Source organism: Anabas testudineus, chromosome 12 (assembly GCF_900324465.2).
Source record: "Anabas testudineus chromosome 12, fAnaTes1.2, whole genome shotgun sequence".
Taxonomy (NCBI): Eukaryota; Metazoa; Chordata; class Actinopteri; order Anabantiformes; family Anabantidae; genus Anabas; species Anabas testudineus.
Window position 1 is genome coordinate 425,554 of NC_046621.1, and position 14,336 is coordinate 439,889.

A 14,336-nucleotide genomic window follows, 5' to 3' on the forward strand; every position below is an offset into this window, starting at 1 on the left:
ACACCAAAATGAACGAGTCTTTGAAGCCTGAGCTACAACAGCCACATGAATGTGTCCCCTGTGCAAACTCTGCTTCCTGCTTCTCCTCACCTCTTGTTTCTGCTCTTTTCAGCCCAACATTGTTCTTGACATCATCACCACACGAGCTGAGTGCTCTGTGGACTCGCAGCAGTCAGCGAGTCTCACAACAGGCTCCACAGACCAGAGAATTTCTGTAGAAAGGTGTTGCATGTTGTGCAAACGGAGGTTTGGGTTCAACTTGTTCAGAAATTACTTGTCACCACATCCTCTTCCTACACTCATGATTCGTCTTCATCCTTTAAAAACACAACAAGCAGCTTCAGGCTGAGCTGAAACACGAACGCATGAAGCTTCGATTCAGCTTTAAGACCTGATGTTTCCATGGGAACACGGACTCTGACAGAGCTGCCAATAAGTACATTTACCCAAGTTACTGCAGTTGTACTACGACTGTGTATATTTAACAGCTGGAGACTTTACAGGTCAGTAACACTAACATGAGGGCGTCCACGCTACTGTACCTGTTCTGGCAGCTGCTTCACCCATATTTATTCAATGATCAGCATTAAAACCACCGAGAGGTGAAGAGAATAACTCCGATCATCTCGTTACTGGGGCACCGGGTGGTGGGAAGTGGGCAGCAGGCGAAATGTGAAGCATACAGATCTGAGAAGAACCAAATGGAGTCCAAGTCTTAGACAACTGGGTCAGAACAGTTCCAACACAGCTGGTGGGTTGATACCAGTCTGCAGTGGCTAATAAAGAACCAGCTACAGTGTCGGGGACCTCAGAGCTTATTGATGAAGTGAAGCCAGAACACACAGGGCATCACAGTCAGAGTGACCGTGTGGACCACCGGGTGCCTGTGCCACGTTTATCTGGAGCCTTGGTACCAGAGGACACCTTCAGAACAGCTTTGCAGGTAAAGAGGGAGCCACACCGTATTAATTCAATTCAATTCAATTCAATTTTATTTGTAGAGCGCTTTTTACAATTGACATTGTCACAAAGCAGCTTTACACAACCAAAGAACAGTACATGAACAGTGTATGTGTATGAGTCATAATAATGTGATTGTCCCTGATGAGCAAGCCGAGGGCGACAGTGGCAAGGAAAAACTCCCTGAGAAGGCAACAGGAAGAAACCTTGAGAGGAACCAGACTCAACAGGGAACCCATCCTCATATGGGTGATTACATGCTGTGTAGGCAGGCAGTCCAGTATAACAGTTAATGTCTTTAAGTTAATATGGAGTCCAGTTAGTTATTGCAGGCAGACTTGTTCCATTCCTTGACTATCGAGCGTTGAGTCGAGACCTCCGAGAAACAGCTTCCGACGTCCGCCGAGGCCGGGACTGACATCATAGTAGCTTGTGACCAATCCAGTCTCCAAACGCATCCCAAAGGGCAAACGGTGGATCCAGGCGACGAGATCTCCAGCCAGAAGTTGGGCATCAGGACGAGTCAGACAGGTCCAGAGGGCAAAGGGTGGAATGACGTGTAGCTCGACAGAGAGACAGGAAGAGGGAAAAGAGAGAGGGAGAGGGAAAGAGAGAGAAGAGGAGAGATTGCAGTTAGTTGTATTCACAGTCAGATAAAGTTTGAGGTGAATGTATATTTAGTGTAGTGCAGCAGGGACTCCGGCAGGACTAATTATGACAGCCTAACTAAAAGGGTGGGTTCAGAAGGAAACACAGACATGAGGGCGCACTGGGATGTAGAGCAACCGAACACTTCACCATCAACAAACCCGAGTGATCAGTGAGAGTTGGGAAGACAGCATCTAAACATACCAGTTCACCATAATGCTCTACGTCCATGAGTCCTTCCCAGATCTATTTACTCAAATGCTTGACTAAATAGGTAGGTTTTCAGCCTAGACTTAAACACTGAGACTGTGTCTGAGTCCCGAACGCTATTTGGAAGGCTATTCCATAACTTTGGGGCTTTGTAAGAAAAAGCTCTGCCCCCAGCTGTAGTTTTTAGGATACGAGGCACTGACAGGCAGCCAGCATCCTTTGAGCGAAGTAGGCGTGGTGGATCATAAGACACTAGCAGTTCACTTAGATAATGCGGCGCAAGACCATTTAATGCTTTAAATGTCAAAAGTAGTATTTTAAAATCAATGCGAAATTTCACGGGGAGCCAATGAAGTGTAGATAAGATAGGCGAGATGTGATCGTATCTTCTGGTTCGAGTGAGGACTCTCGCTGCTGCATTCTGAACTAACTGAAGCTTGTTTATGCACCTGGTTGAACAGCCAGACAGTAAGGCATTACAGTAGTCCAACCTAGAGGTGATGAAAGCATGGACTAATTTTTCTGCATCATTTAGTGACAAACTATTCCTTATCTTGGCAATATTTCTGAGGTGAAAGAAAGCTGTCCTGGTGACATTATCTACATGAGCTTCAAATGAAAGACTGGAATCTAGAATCACACCAAGGTCTTTGACTGTTGCACTAGATGTGTAGAACATCTTGCTTCTAGCTGCAGATGATCCTATAACTAGTACTTCTGTCTTATCAGGATTTAGCAGAAGGAAGTTAATTAGCATCCAGTCTCGTATATCCTTTACACATTGCTCAACTTTATTAAGCAGTTTGATCTCATCTGGTTTTGATGAAACATATAACTGTGTGTCGTCAGCATAACAATGAAAGTTAATACCATGTTTACGGATAATGTTGCCCAGGGGAAGCATGTAGAGGGAAAAAAGCAGGGGGCCTAAAACTGAACCCTGTGGAACACCAAACTCCACTGGAGAGCATGTGGAGTAATCGCCATTTAGATCTACATACTGATAACGATCAGTCAAATAGGACCTAAGCCAGGAGAGGGCCGTTCCCCTAATTCCAACAACATTTTCTAGTCTGTGAAGGAGAATACTATGGTCAATGGTGTCAAAAGCTGCACTGAGATCGAGTAGCACAAGCATAGAGACACTACCCTGATCAGAGGCCAATAGGAGGTCATTTACTACTTTAACAAGGGCCGTCTCTGTGCTGTGATGAGGCCTAAATCCTGACTGATAGAGTTCATGTATGTTATTTCTATGAAGATACGAGGATAGCTGCCCAGCTACTATCTTTTCGAGAATATTATAGAGAGTATTAGGCAGGTGGTTTTAATGTTGTGGCTGATCGGTAAAGTAACTAAAGCAGAAGTAGAAGTAACCAAATGGAAATACTCCAGTAGAGAAGATGCTACGTTAAAATTGTACTTGACAAACCTCAGGAACAGCTGCTCTGCTCACAGCAGATGGTACAACTGACACAGAGCTGCTGCTGCGGGAATCCTCTCCCCTCCACGTTCACAGAGCTGCAGGTCGGTTCTGCTCGTGTCACGCTGGCCTGTTTCACGCAGTACTTTTACTGCATGTGGGTGGGCGTACTGGTATTTGTACATGTGCTGATTTATTCAGTTTAGTGTTATGTCAGTAGTTAAGTACTGTCCAATACTTCTCTGTTCAGTGTGTTTCTAATATTGTCGACCTCTGAACGTTAGTTTGGTTAGAAACGAGTAAAGGTAACGTTTTTCCAATCATATGGACTGAAACATTAAACTATTAATACTGTGTTGTGACACAGCTTCTGTGAGGATGAAGTACTGGTGCCACCTGGAAGTACTTTAAATTGTTCACTAGGGAATATTATCAGTACCTCTGGATTACACAGTTGATCCTAGTATAAAGTACAAAAACAAAGTAGTTAGATTACTTTTCTCTAAATAAACCACGTAAAGTCATTTGTTTTAGTATCAGTAATTATAGAATAATACAGAATACTTTTACTTTTACTACTGTGAAAACATTGTGGTGATGTTACATTCAGTGTATTTTGAAGTAAGACTTGGATGTAGGCTTTGAACAGAGTAGTTTTACTCAGTGATCGAAGTAATTCTTCCACCAGGATTTTATCAGTAATACATCAAACAGTATCGCAGTACTGTGAAGTGAAAATACTAAATACTGCTTTTAAAACTGTACAGACATTATACTGGTAGTTGTTCCCAGCATAATGCACCTAAACTAACAGAAGAACAAGTACTCATTAAGCATCTTTCAGTATTAACTTGTTGAAACTCATTTACTGGTAAATATTCTTTCATTCCATCTTTTTACTGCTACTTCAAGTACTGCACTAAAGTACAAAGACACATAAAATGCCAGAAAATATATTAAATAGAAGTATTTAAATGAAGTACGAGTACCTCCATCTGTGCAGCCCTGAGAAGTACCGACAGACGCCGATAACTTCGTCTTCTGTGAAATCAGAGTCACGGTTTTATTTGACTGAGACACATCAGTGAAGTCTGACTGGTTCCAGGCCTCCGGAGTCCACGTCCACTAACACGTATTTATACACAGTACATTGTGAGCTGCGGTATTTTACTGTACTCTGATGAAGTACATTAAACTGAATACTAGCATTTCTGTTCTGCTCCTCTGTAGCAGCAGAATCAGGCTCTTGACGTGTGGTCTGGTGGAATACTTTACTATTTAGTCCATCACAACCAGCAACATGATGCTGATTAATCTCAAGATATAATTTATATAATATTAGATTCAATGTCCCAGAGGATGAATCTTACTGATTTTAAACAGCTGTTGGATGAACTGTGATGAATTGTAATTGACAACATCAAACATCTTTTCATCTAGCGCCACCATCAAGCCAACATTGAAAGTTTTCTAATACTTTGGTTTAAGAGCTAACACCTATAAACCAATGACAGCATCGGTCTCAGCTGTACACTGTGCACTAATTCACAAATGCTAACATGCTAACACAGCAGTCATTATCCATGTGGATCATTAGCATGTTAGCATTATGAGCTAAGAGTCTGGTGTAGTGGCCAAACTGAGGTACTACAACGTCTAGTACGACTCCCACGCTCTGACCTGAAAACATTTTCCCCATAAACAAACCAGCAAATGAAGAAGCTGTAGGATCCGTGTGACGATCGTCGGCACAACTTTTACAACTAGAAGATCTTAAAATTTGGATTTATTTTAACCATGGTTGGGTCAGATAGATATTTAGAGATAAATAAATATGGATGTATGAAGAAGAACGAGGTCAATGTGGAAGCTGCCGCTGGTTTGGGTCATTACAGCAAAATGACTTTAAGAACTTTTTCACTGTGGAAATCCATTTTACTCCCTTAAAGGAAAAGACGATCTCAAGGTGCTGACACATCATCAAACCATTCATTACACAACAAATCATCAGTCACAGTTACTTCATTTGTAGAGAAGTATGATCTCTGAAATACGGTAAGATTCAAACATTTACATCGATGTTTGTGGAAACAAGAACCCGACAAGAACAAGAACCTGACAAGAACAAGAACCTGACCCTGACCCGTTTCAAACTGAAGAACTTGACAATGAGACGTTTGAGGAAACTACACTGAAGAGTTGTTGCTGGTTTTAGGGTTCATTTAAATGAACATGTGAAACATGTAATAATAATAATAATAATAATAATAATAATAATAATAATAATGATCCTGGCAGCAAACAGACAGCAGGGAGCAGCAGAGCACGGGCGTCTCCGGTTCACTGGTTATTAATTAGTGTCGCTACTAAAATGAACAAAATCACTCAAGAAAAGTAAAAACAAGCTGGAAGTAAAATGATTTTCTACACAAATAGAAAAAGATTCAAAGTAAAATAAAAGTGTTTGCACAGAAATAACATCACGTTTAGATCAGGTGATTAGAGAAAGACGTGATCAGAAGAGACAAACCAGCAAAAACAACACGATTCATGTTTAGAAAGTTCTGAGTGACCGATGGGAAACAAACAAACCACAGTCCTGCCTGGTCAATCATGGACCTATAGAAGCTGTCGGAGGACGCTCGTGTCACCTGGACCTCCTCCTCAACTCCACCACACTAATTGTTCATCACTGATGATAATTAGACTCAGTAGCTGTGACACATACAGAAATGTGCACGACAAACATATTTCACATTCATCTCCACAAACCTAATAAACTATTTTAAATCAGCTCTGTGCAGCTGTTGGAAATGTTCAAATGAAAAAGTGTTGCCCATCTTTCAAAGTGACTTTGTTGAGCCGTAATAAACTACTGCGTCCTGTAAACACCTGAACGCAACACGAACGCTGCACATTCAGAGGTTCGTGATGTGTCGGCTGATCTTTAGATCAACAAACAGGAAAATGATCTGAATGGATTCACGTCTGATCGTCGTCACACACAGGCACAAATGTCACGACTACTGAGTCTAATTCGTCTCGGTACTTCTCGACCTTTCTGAACCTTCTCACTGACCTTCTTCTTCCTTCAGGTCACTTTCCTGTTCTTTCTGATCATCATCACTGTCTCAGCAGATTTACTGCGTCCTCCAGCTTTTACATTTTACCGCAGAAGAAACAGAGGAACAGTGAAACTGGACTCGAGGACAGACGAGTCCTCTGGTCTAGTCCTCTCTCTGCTGTGGTCTTCTGGAGTTTCCCGAAATGTGAGGCACACGGAGACAAGAGTCTCAGTTTGTTCCACTGTCCATGCAGGAAGACAGCGGACAGGCTGCAGACAAAAAGAACGAAACATGCTTTGATAGCAGGATGGGGAGACGTGTCTCCGTCTGTCCATAGAGCAGAGTGGTCGCTTCACTGAGTTCTGGGAGTTAAAGCAGCTCTTGAGAGACGTCAGACCCTGGTGATGAAGTCCAGACCGAGGGAGGCCGGGATGTGCAGCGTCTCCAGGCTGAGCGCTGACGGGGTGTATGGGAAGAGGACAGGAAAGGTTTGTTTGGTGTCCACCAGGAGCTGAGGAGGGTCGTTCCTCTCCTGAAGACGATTCTGGACACAGACACACACAGTGGTTAAAGCAGAGACCAGCACAGGACAGAGGTCGGCTTTCTATCTGGGACCTTTACTGTACACTCAATGGCCACTTTAGTAGGCACAGCTGTCTCATACTGAGGAGGACAACAGACGTCATGTCTCTGTTGGACCCAGATCTGATAACGAGGGACGGACGGAGCTGCTGAAGTAGCTGATACAAGAACCCTGACTGTTTCCATAATGAACTACAGAGCACCAGCAGCACGATGGGTGGATCCATGACCCTACATCCACACGTGGCAGCAGAGTCCACAGGAGACGTGTGTTTTATGTTCTCCGGTCCAGTTTGGTGGAGGTTCCTCTGCAGTAACAGCTGGTTACCCGAGCGCGCCGAGGTCTGATCAATCTGCTCTGACAAACTGTTTTTTTGTTTCTCTGACTGTTGTGGTGTCAAACAGAGATCAGCAGTTTGTCTGATACTGAAACCACCAGCTATCATCGAGATCACATCTGTGTTCCGGCCTGATGTTTGGTCTCAGCAAAAACTGAACCTTGACGTGGGACCTGCTGGTTCCACATGACTGGCAGGTGTACCTAATAAACTGGGCACTGAGTGTACACTGACTGCTGTGGAGTCAATTTTACCTGAGATAAACCTAAAGTAACACACACACACACACACACACACACACACACACACCCACCAAACCTAATGTCATCACATTCCTTTGAATAAACATCCTGTGTGATTACAACTGTGGTGGAGGAGAAAACCACAGAAGAAGAGCGGCCCAGAACAATCTAATTCGATCTATTTTAAATTAACGAGTTTCACAAACAACATGTTGGTTTATTAAAGAGGAAGAAACAAGACGACGGGTTACTTAAGTCACTTTAGTTCTCATGTTGTCCTGCTGGTTTATTTCACACTGACTCTGGACCAGAACCAGTGATCTGGTTCAGGTCTCTTCATTCTGGTTCGGGTCATGTGATGTAATCTAATTAATAATTACAGAGAAGCTGCTGCACCAGTTTCCCTCCTTCCACGTTTCCAGTGAACCTGCATATACCAGTGTATTACGTAACATCAGTGTGAAGAGAGAAACGTGCTGAGTCAACAGTTTAACTCCACAGATTCTCACTCATGATGAAATCTGACTTGTTAAGTGCTGCTGCTGGTTGAAAGCTGCTTTTGAACTGGATCTGATTCTAGCAGACCTGGATTCAAACAAATGACAACAGAACTTTACAGGACTCACGTGAACTGAGCCTGGTGACAGGTGACAGGTGTCACATACCTGTTCCCATCACTTAATTACTAACTGACTCACAGTAAAACCTTTATACTAAGTCTAACAATAAATAAATAAATAAATCCTTACCTGAATGTTTCTGATGAAAGACACAGTGACTCTTTCTTCAAACTCATTCAGAGGCGTGTAGAGGTTCAGGATTTTCACAATCTGCAGGAGACACAGGGATCAGCATCATGTGATATGTACGTTTTATTGATCAGCTGATGTGTGAGCGGCCAGGTGCTGATGTACCTGTTGTGTGGTGAGGGCGGTGCACAGCGAGCAGATGGCCTCGGCATCCTGAGACGTCTTCTTCTTGACCTGCAGCAGCTGAGCGGCCTGGATGATCGGCTCCAGCGTGGCTGCAGCTTTACTCTGATACAGGTTGTTTGCTCTGAGCCACTCCTCCATCTGACTGGTGTTGTACCTGAACACGAGAACACACACACACACACGGGTCTTCAGAATACAACTGAACAATACCGAGCTGTTACTCCCAGGACAAGAACGCCGATCTGCACGTGACGTCTGTCTGCGGTTGTACCTGAGCTGCATGCCGGTGCTCCAGGAGCAGACGTCTTTGCGCAGCAGCAGGTTGTTCAGGGTGACAGCGTTGATGCAGTGGAAGAGCTGTCTGACCACCTGACCCACGATCTCTGGGTCCAGACCGTGGTCCCTCATGATGATGTGGAACTGACCCAGCTGTCGGATCAGGGCCTCCAGGGTGTAGCTGCTGGGACCGTCACCATCCATGCTGGACGAGCGGTTCCTGTAGCCCATCGGCTTGACCCCCGCCAGGCTGGGGATGCTCTCACTCTCCAACATGGCCGACACTAGAACAGAGATCAGGGAGAGTTCACTGAACAAGTCCAACTGCAAGACTAGATCAGTGAGTATTAAGACGGTTATTGTCATCATCAATAAATGTGCCCATTAGTTCTGTGACTGACGGATCCATCGAGTCAATAACACCTCATCACACAGTAAAACACTGCTCCTCCAATCAACAGTCTGAGGACATTCAGTTTCCATAATGTCGTCAGCAAATCTTCACAGGTAAGAAGGAAAAATTAGATTCAATCAAAGTGATCATCTATGAATCAGCAGTTACCAGGACGAATTCCAGACAGTCGTGAGCGAGGTTGGAAAGAAGTTCGTTAACCTCTGTGAGATTTGATTAAATGAAGACTGAATGAATAAATCATTTTTCAGACGTTTTACTGCAGATATTAGAAGAACAAGTGCTTGATGATAAAATTTTTACGTTCTGATGACGTCTGCAGTCGGCTCTACACTCTGACCTTTGTAAATGTGCTGACAGTTCACGGGGGTTTTCACACCTGTAACACAGAGTTCAGCTCCAGAGTCGCTTTAACCTACAAAACGTCAGATTACGACATGTGTAGTGGCAGCAGCTACACTGTTGCCGTGGTAACCTCACACGGCGGCGGTTCAGATGACGAGTCGGTGGATGATGAAATGAGTCAGAACAGCGGCTCCAGCACTGAAAAGTCCCCGAGGGTTAAAGTAAAACAGTGGAACTGAGCCTGCTCAGAAACGATCTGATCACCTCGACGCCCTGAAGATGAATCGGACGATACATCAATCATTCATTTGGATATTTACTGCGTCATGTCGGCCACACAGGATAGATTCAATAATACTGCTCCACATTAGAGTCCGAGTTTATTCAAGTGTTTAAATATAGTTTTGAAATGATCATGGATTTAGAAACGAATAGATTAAAACAGAAAGAACATCACTGTGGATTAAACCCTCTTCACCATTTGCAATAACAAAATCCAGAGCTTCTTGGTTTCCAGCCACTTTTCCAGCTGTGACTCATCTCTAGCATCGCTGGGACTACAAAACGATGTTGCAGCATGTCTCATATAAGTGAGTGAAACTGCTGCAGACTCGTTTGTGGCTCTGTGGTTCGATGTGCATCGATGTTTCAAGAGTTTTTTTGGTTTTTGACAGCTGTCATTCCACTTGCAAAGATGTGGCTTTATATGCAAATTAAATACTTGGACTGAGTCACGTAGTGAACGCAACACTTACACATCAACACCTTTTTCTGTTGTGTAGAACAAACAGTTGATAGTTTCTGAGCAACACAGTCAGCTGTTTGGAGACACGTCAGCGTGCACCTCTTTATTATCGATTACTCCATTTCTCTTTACTGACTGCAATAGATGTGCAGCCGACTATTAAAACATTTAATACTTTAACAATTCAATTCAAATCCTCAGTGGTGATGTGCAGAGCCAACATGACGGTGTCACGGTCCATGCACAGTGTAATTCATTCAACACGAGCACAAACCTTCTTTAAACTACATGTCCACAGGTAATTCAAGATTCTAGATGAAAAAAATGTGAACCAGATTTAACGAGCTGCAGACGGATCACAGTGGATATTAGTATGGGAGACTTTTAAAAGTCACTTGGGACGTGAAGATGTTCTGTAGCAATTGTATAAAGCAGCTGCGACACCTCCATTCCTGTAAGTGTAACTGTGATGATTCCTCCAACCAATAAATGCAACAGAAAAAGGACTCATTGGATGAATTGAAATGAATTCAAAGATCACGGTTAGTTGCAGCCTTTTGGAACATACTCACCGATCATGGGCTGGATAATGCCCTCGGCCACTTTGATGAGCTGCTGGTAGATCTGGATGGAGAGGTCACTCAGCACCTGTCTGTACTCAGCCAGGTCGAAGTTCTTCAGACAGTGCTCGTTCTGTTTGGCTGTGTTCTGGGTCATGAAGGCCTGAAACAGAAACATGAGGACGTGTGTTAAAACCCCGTTCATCAACATGTTCACGTGAATCAAACGTCCTCCTCCCTCCTCTGACCTCATCCCCGCTGTACTGCTTGAGGCAGTGGAGCAGGCGGCTGGTGTTTGCCAACCAGAAGGACGTCGTCTCAAAGTCGTCGTTGTTTTTCTGTGCATGAAATAGAAATGGATTAAAAAGGGCCAACAACAGGGACGTGGTGTGTATCTGACAGGTGGGTGTGTGGACGATTCGCACCTTGAGGACTTTCTTGATGGCGTTAATGGTGGAGGTGAGCAGAGACTCCACCTTCTGGTCGTCGTTGATGTAGTCTGCGTGGCGGATGCACATGAAGAGGACGTACGCAGGCAGACAGGGGACGGTGGCCGACACCGTGCTGGGTTTGATGTCTGAAAACACGGCGACACATTTGACATGGTTCAAAAACCTTCTTTTAACATTTAAATCAAATCCTCAGGTTCATTTTCAGTGTTAGAAAAGTTCCTCTTCATCTTTCTTTGTATAAAACTTAACTTTCCCTCACATATCGAGGTGGATGCCACATTAAAAGCTGACAAAGGAATTGATCTGATGTGGAACTTATTCAGTTTCATCATCACTGGGGTTTTTCCATCTGTCAACATGACTGAAGATTCTTCTCGTTTCCTGTAGCTCCTTCTTCTTCTTCTTCTACTTCTCGGTTTCATTCTGCTGGATTTTTAAATACAACTAAATGTTCACTTTAGGTTTGTGTCTCAGCTTTTAATGCACAAGGGAATTAATACAAATATATATGCTGCTTTCTCTCAGACCGAGCTGTGCAGCAGGAAACTGAGGGTAAAAAGTGTCAAATCTGCAGCTCAAGAGACTCAGAGACTAATTCAGAGAGACAATGAGAACTTCTTACAGCTCAGTGAAAACACTGCAGCAAATTAAAAGATGTATTTTCAGTTTCTATTACAGCAGATCTCTGTTCAGGACACAGATGTCTGCATCTGTATCCTCAGTTAATGCCTCACTAAACTGAAAGACGCTGCTGCCCTGACGGGAATCTGCAGCAGGCTTAGTAAAGATCTCAGTCGGCCTGCTGCAGTGACTGAGGACACTGACCCGTGATCAGAGTCTTGATCAGCAGGGCTTCGTCCTCCTTGGCGTACTCCAACATCCCCTCGAAGTCCTTCTCCTTCCTCTGGACGGTGACCTGGCGGCTCAGCTCAGGTTTGACTCTGCTGGTGGGAGAAGCAGCCTGAGAGGCTGAAGCAGAGACGGAGGCGGCGTCAGTAGGTGTTTGCTACAGACAGAGAACAGTCGAGAACAGCTGCAGAAACTTTCCTGTTACCTTCTAACTCCTGGACCTTCTTCATGTAAATCCTCAGCTGCTTCTTCAGCTTCCTCTCGTTCTTCTCCAGTTTCTCCACCAGCTCCTTGAGGTCCTACGAACAGGAAAACACAGACAGACATGATGAATGTGACGGTCAGAGTCTCTCAGCTCTGTGTCGCTGCTGCAGCAGCACATTTCCTCACCAGGTTGTCGTTGGTGAGCCGCGTGATCTCCTGCTGGACGCTGAACTCCACCTGAGCCTCAGGAGACAGAGACATGGTGTAGTTGAGGATCTCCTGCTTCTTCTCGATGTCGTCTTTCAGCAGCTCGATCTGAGTGTGAAGAGCTTCCAGTTCATCTTTGTGCTGCCGGGACTGAGACTGCAGCTGGGCCTCCAACAGCCTGAGGACCAGAGTGTTTCATGGACATTCAGACACAGAGAGAGTTGGTGTAACAAGACTATGTGTATTACAGAGTCACCAGTGTGTGAAATAACCTCTAACTCGTGTGTGAGCTGCCACCACTACTGTTACTACTCTTACTAGAACACACGTTGTCATGGGGGACAGCTTCCTTCATTACGGTCTTAATGTGGATTCATCTGCTGTTTACCTGAAAACCATGATCATGAGCAGCAGTGACAACAAACAGCTGGTAACAGAAACCAGGTGTCACAGCTGCCCCAGGTGATGGGTTTGAAATAAAACTGAAATTAGTTTTGCAGTAACTTTACACCTGAATAATGCATCAGCATGTTTGAAATGGAAGATCAGACAACTAACAAACACCGATTCTTCTCTGCTTGATGAGTGAGAACTGATGCAACACGCTCGTCACATTTCATGGTGCAAATAAAGTTCACTACAGAAACTAACAGGACATAACGAGTCTAATGTTTGATGTCCAGGTTTTCAGTCCCCTGGTAATGACTCTATACTACGACCTGTTTCAGTGTAGAAGAAGAGGAAGTTAAGGAAAGCAGAAGAAGAAGACCTGGCCACTTGTTTGAGGCCCTGGTAAGCCAAACCCAGCTCTCCGTCTTCATTCAAATAACACCAGTCCTGCTGGTTACTGGTGTCCAGCAGGCAGAGGACAGCGAGACAGAGACAGAGGAGGAGGGAAAAGAGACAGAATCAGAGCGTGAGAAACAACGTAGAGAAGCAGACGACAGCAGAAATGTTAGTCACACAAAGCAATAAGCTATAAAGAATGAATTAGTGACTGTTTGTCCAGTATAACGTGAACGTGCACAGAGGCTGAATTGAAGCAGTTCATCAGTGTCACACAGTGGTGGAAGGAAAGCAGTACTACATCATGGGTAAAATACCTGCTTTCACTTTCCAGTCTGATCAGACAGAAATATGAAAGACTGAACTGTGTTTGTCTTCTATATAATCTGTAGAGAACCGAGCTGGAGACTTCAATTCAAATCCAGAGAAGTAAACAGGAAGCAGAGGAAACACTGACAGGACACAAGTGTCTGTTCAGTAACTAACACTGTCACTAAACTTCAGTCAGGTCTGATTTCACAGGAGTCGTGAAAGGAGAGGACACAGACAGAGCAGATGGAGTACTGCGCAGTATCAAAGTACTACAATATGTTCCCAGTTGAATCAGATATTCTCACAAGGAGATGAAGTCACTTACGTCTTGGACTCACACAGACCGTGATAAGCTCTGACAGCCTCGTCTTTGTCCACAGGCTCTTTACTGTTGTTCAGCTCGGGGATGTTGTAACTCTGCTGCTTAAACACAGAAAACACAACAACGCTCCTTTAACAGACCAGCGGCTGTAAATCAACATACTGAGTGTTAGAATTAAAACATCAGCATCTGCGTGCCCTGATTCAGACTCATACATCCCTCTGCTCTCATTTCTTTTACTTTTGACTGAACAGAGGCTCAGTGGTAAATCAGTTTGAAACAGGACTCATTCGTAACACAAATTCAACTTGAGGAACGATGAATCACTGCTGCCTGTATCAGACATGAGACTCTGGTTTAAAGATCTCTTTTAAAACAAAGATCTCTAAGACTATACTAATAGGTTTACTGTGGATCTTTCAAACACTGAATTCAAGTTGAAATGTTCCTCTGCAGAACAATC

General features: G+C 44.0%; 1 protein-coding gene across 3 annotated transcripts in view; it reads right to left on the reverse strand.

Annotated features, from left to right (window-relative positions):
- Window positions 1-5,154: 5,154 nt before the first annotated feature.
- myo5b (myosin VB) overlaps window positions 5,155-14,336 on the reverse strand; it is a 31,661-nt gene continuing 22,479 nt past the window's right edge. For 2 of the 3 annotated variants that reach the window (XM_026354540.1, XM_026354541.1), the window contains exons 29-39: window positions 13,877-13,974; window positions 12,433-12,631; window positions 12,248-12,341; window positions 12,019-12,162; window positions 11,167-11,318; window positions 10,990-11,079; window positions 10,754-10,904; window positions 8,675-8,963; window positions 8,383-8,557; window positions 8,218-8,298; window positions 5,155-6,850 (exon numbers count right to left, since the gene is read on the reverse strand). In XM_026354540.1, coding sequence (XP_026210325.1) covers window positions 6,698-6,850; window positions 8,218-8,298; window positions 8,383-8,557; window positions 8,675-8,963; window positions 10,754-10,904; window positions 10,990-11,079; window positions 11,167-11,318; window positions 12,019-12,162; window positions 12,248-12,341; window positions 12,433-12,631; window positions 13,877-13,974 — 1,626 coding nt within the window. In that variant the 3' untranslated portion in view covers window positions 5,155-6,697. The remainder of the gene's footprint in view (window positions 6,851-8,217; window positions 8,299-8,382; window positions 8,558-8,674; window positions 8,964-10,753; window positions 10,905-10,989; window positions 11,080-11,166; window positions 11,319-12,018; window positions 12,163-12,247; window positions 12,342-12,432; window positions 12,632-13,876; window positions 13,975-14,336) is intronic. The other variant, XM_026354542.1, reaches the window with a different exon arrangement.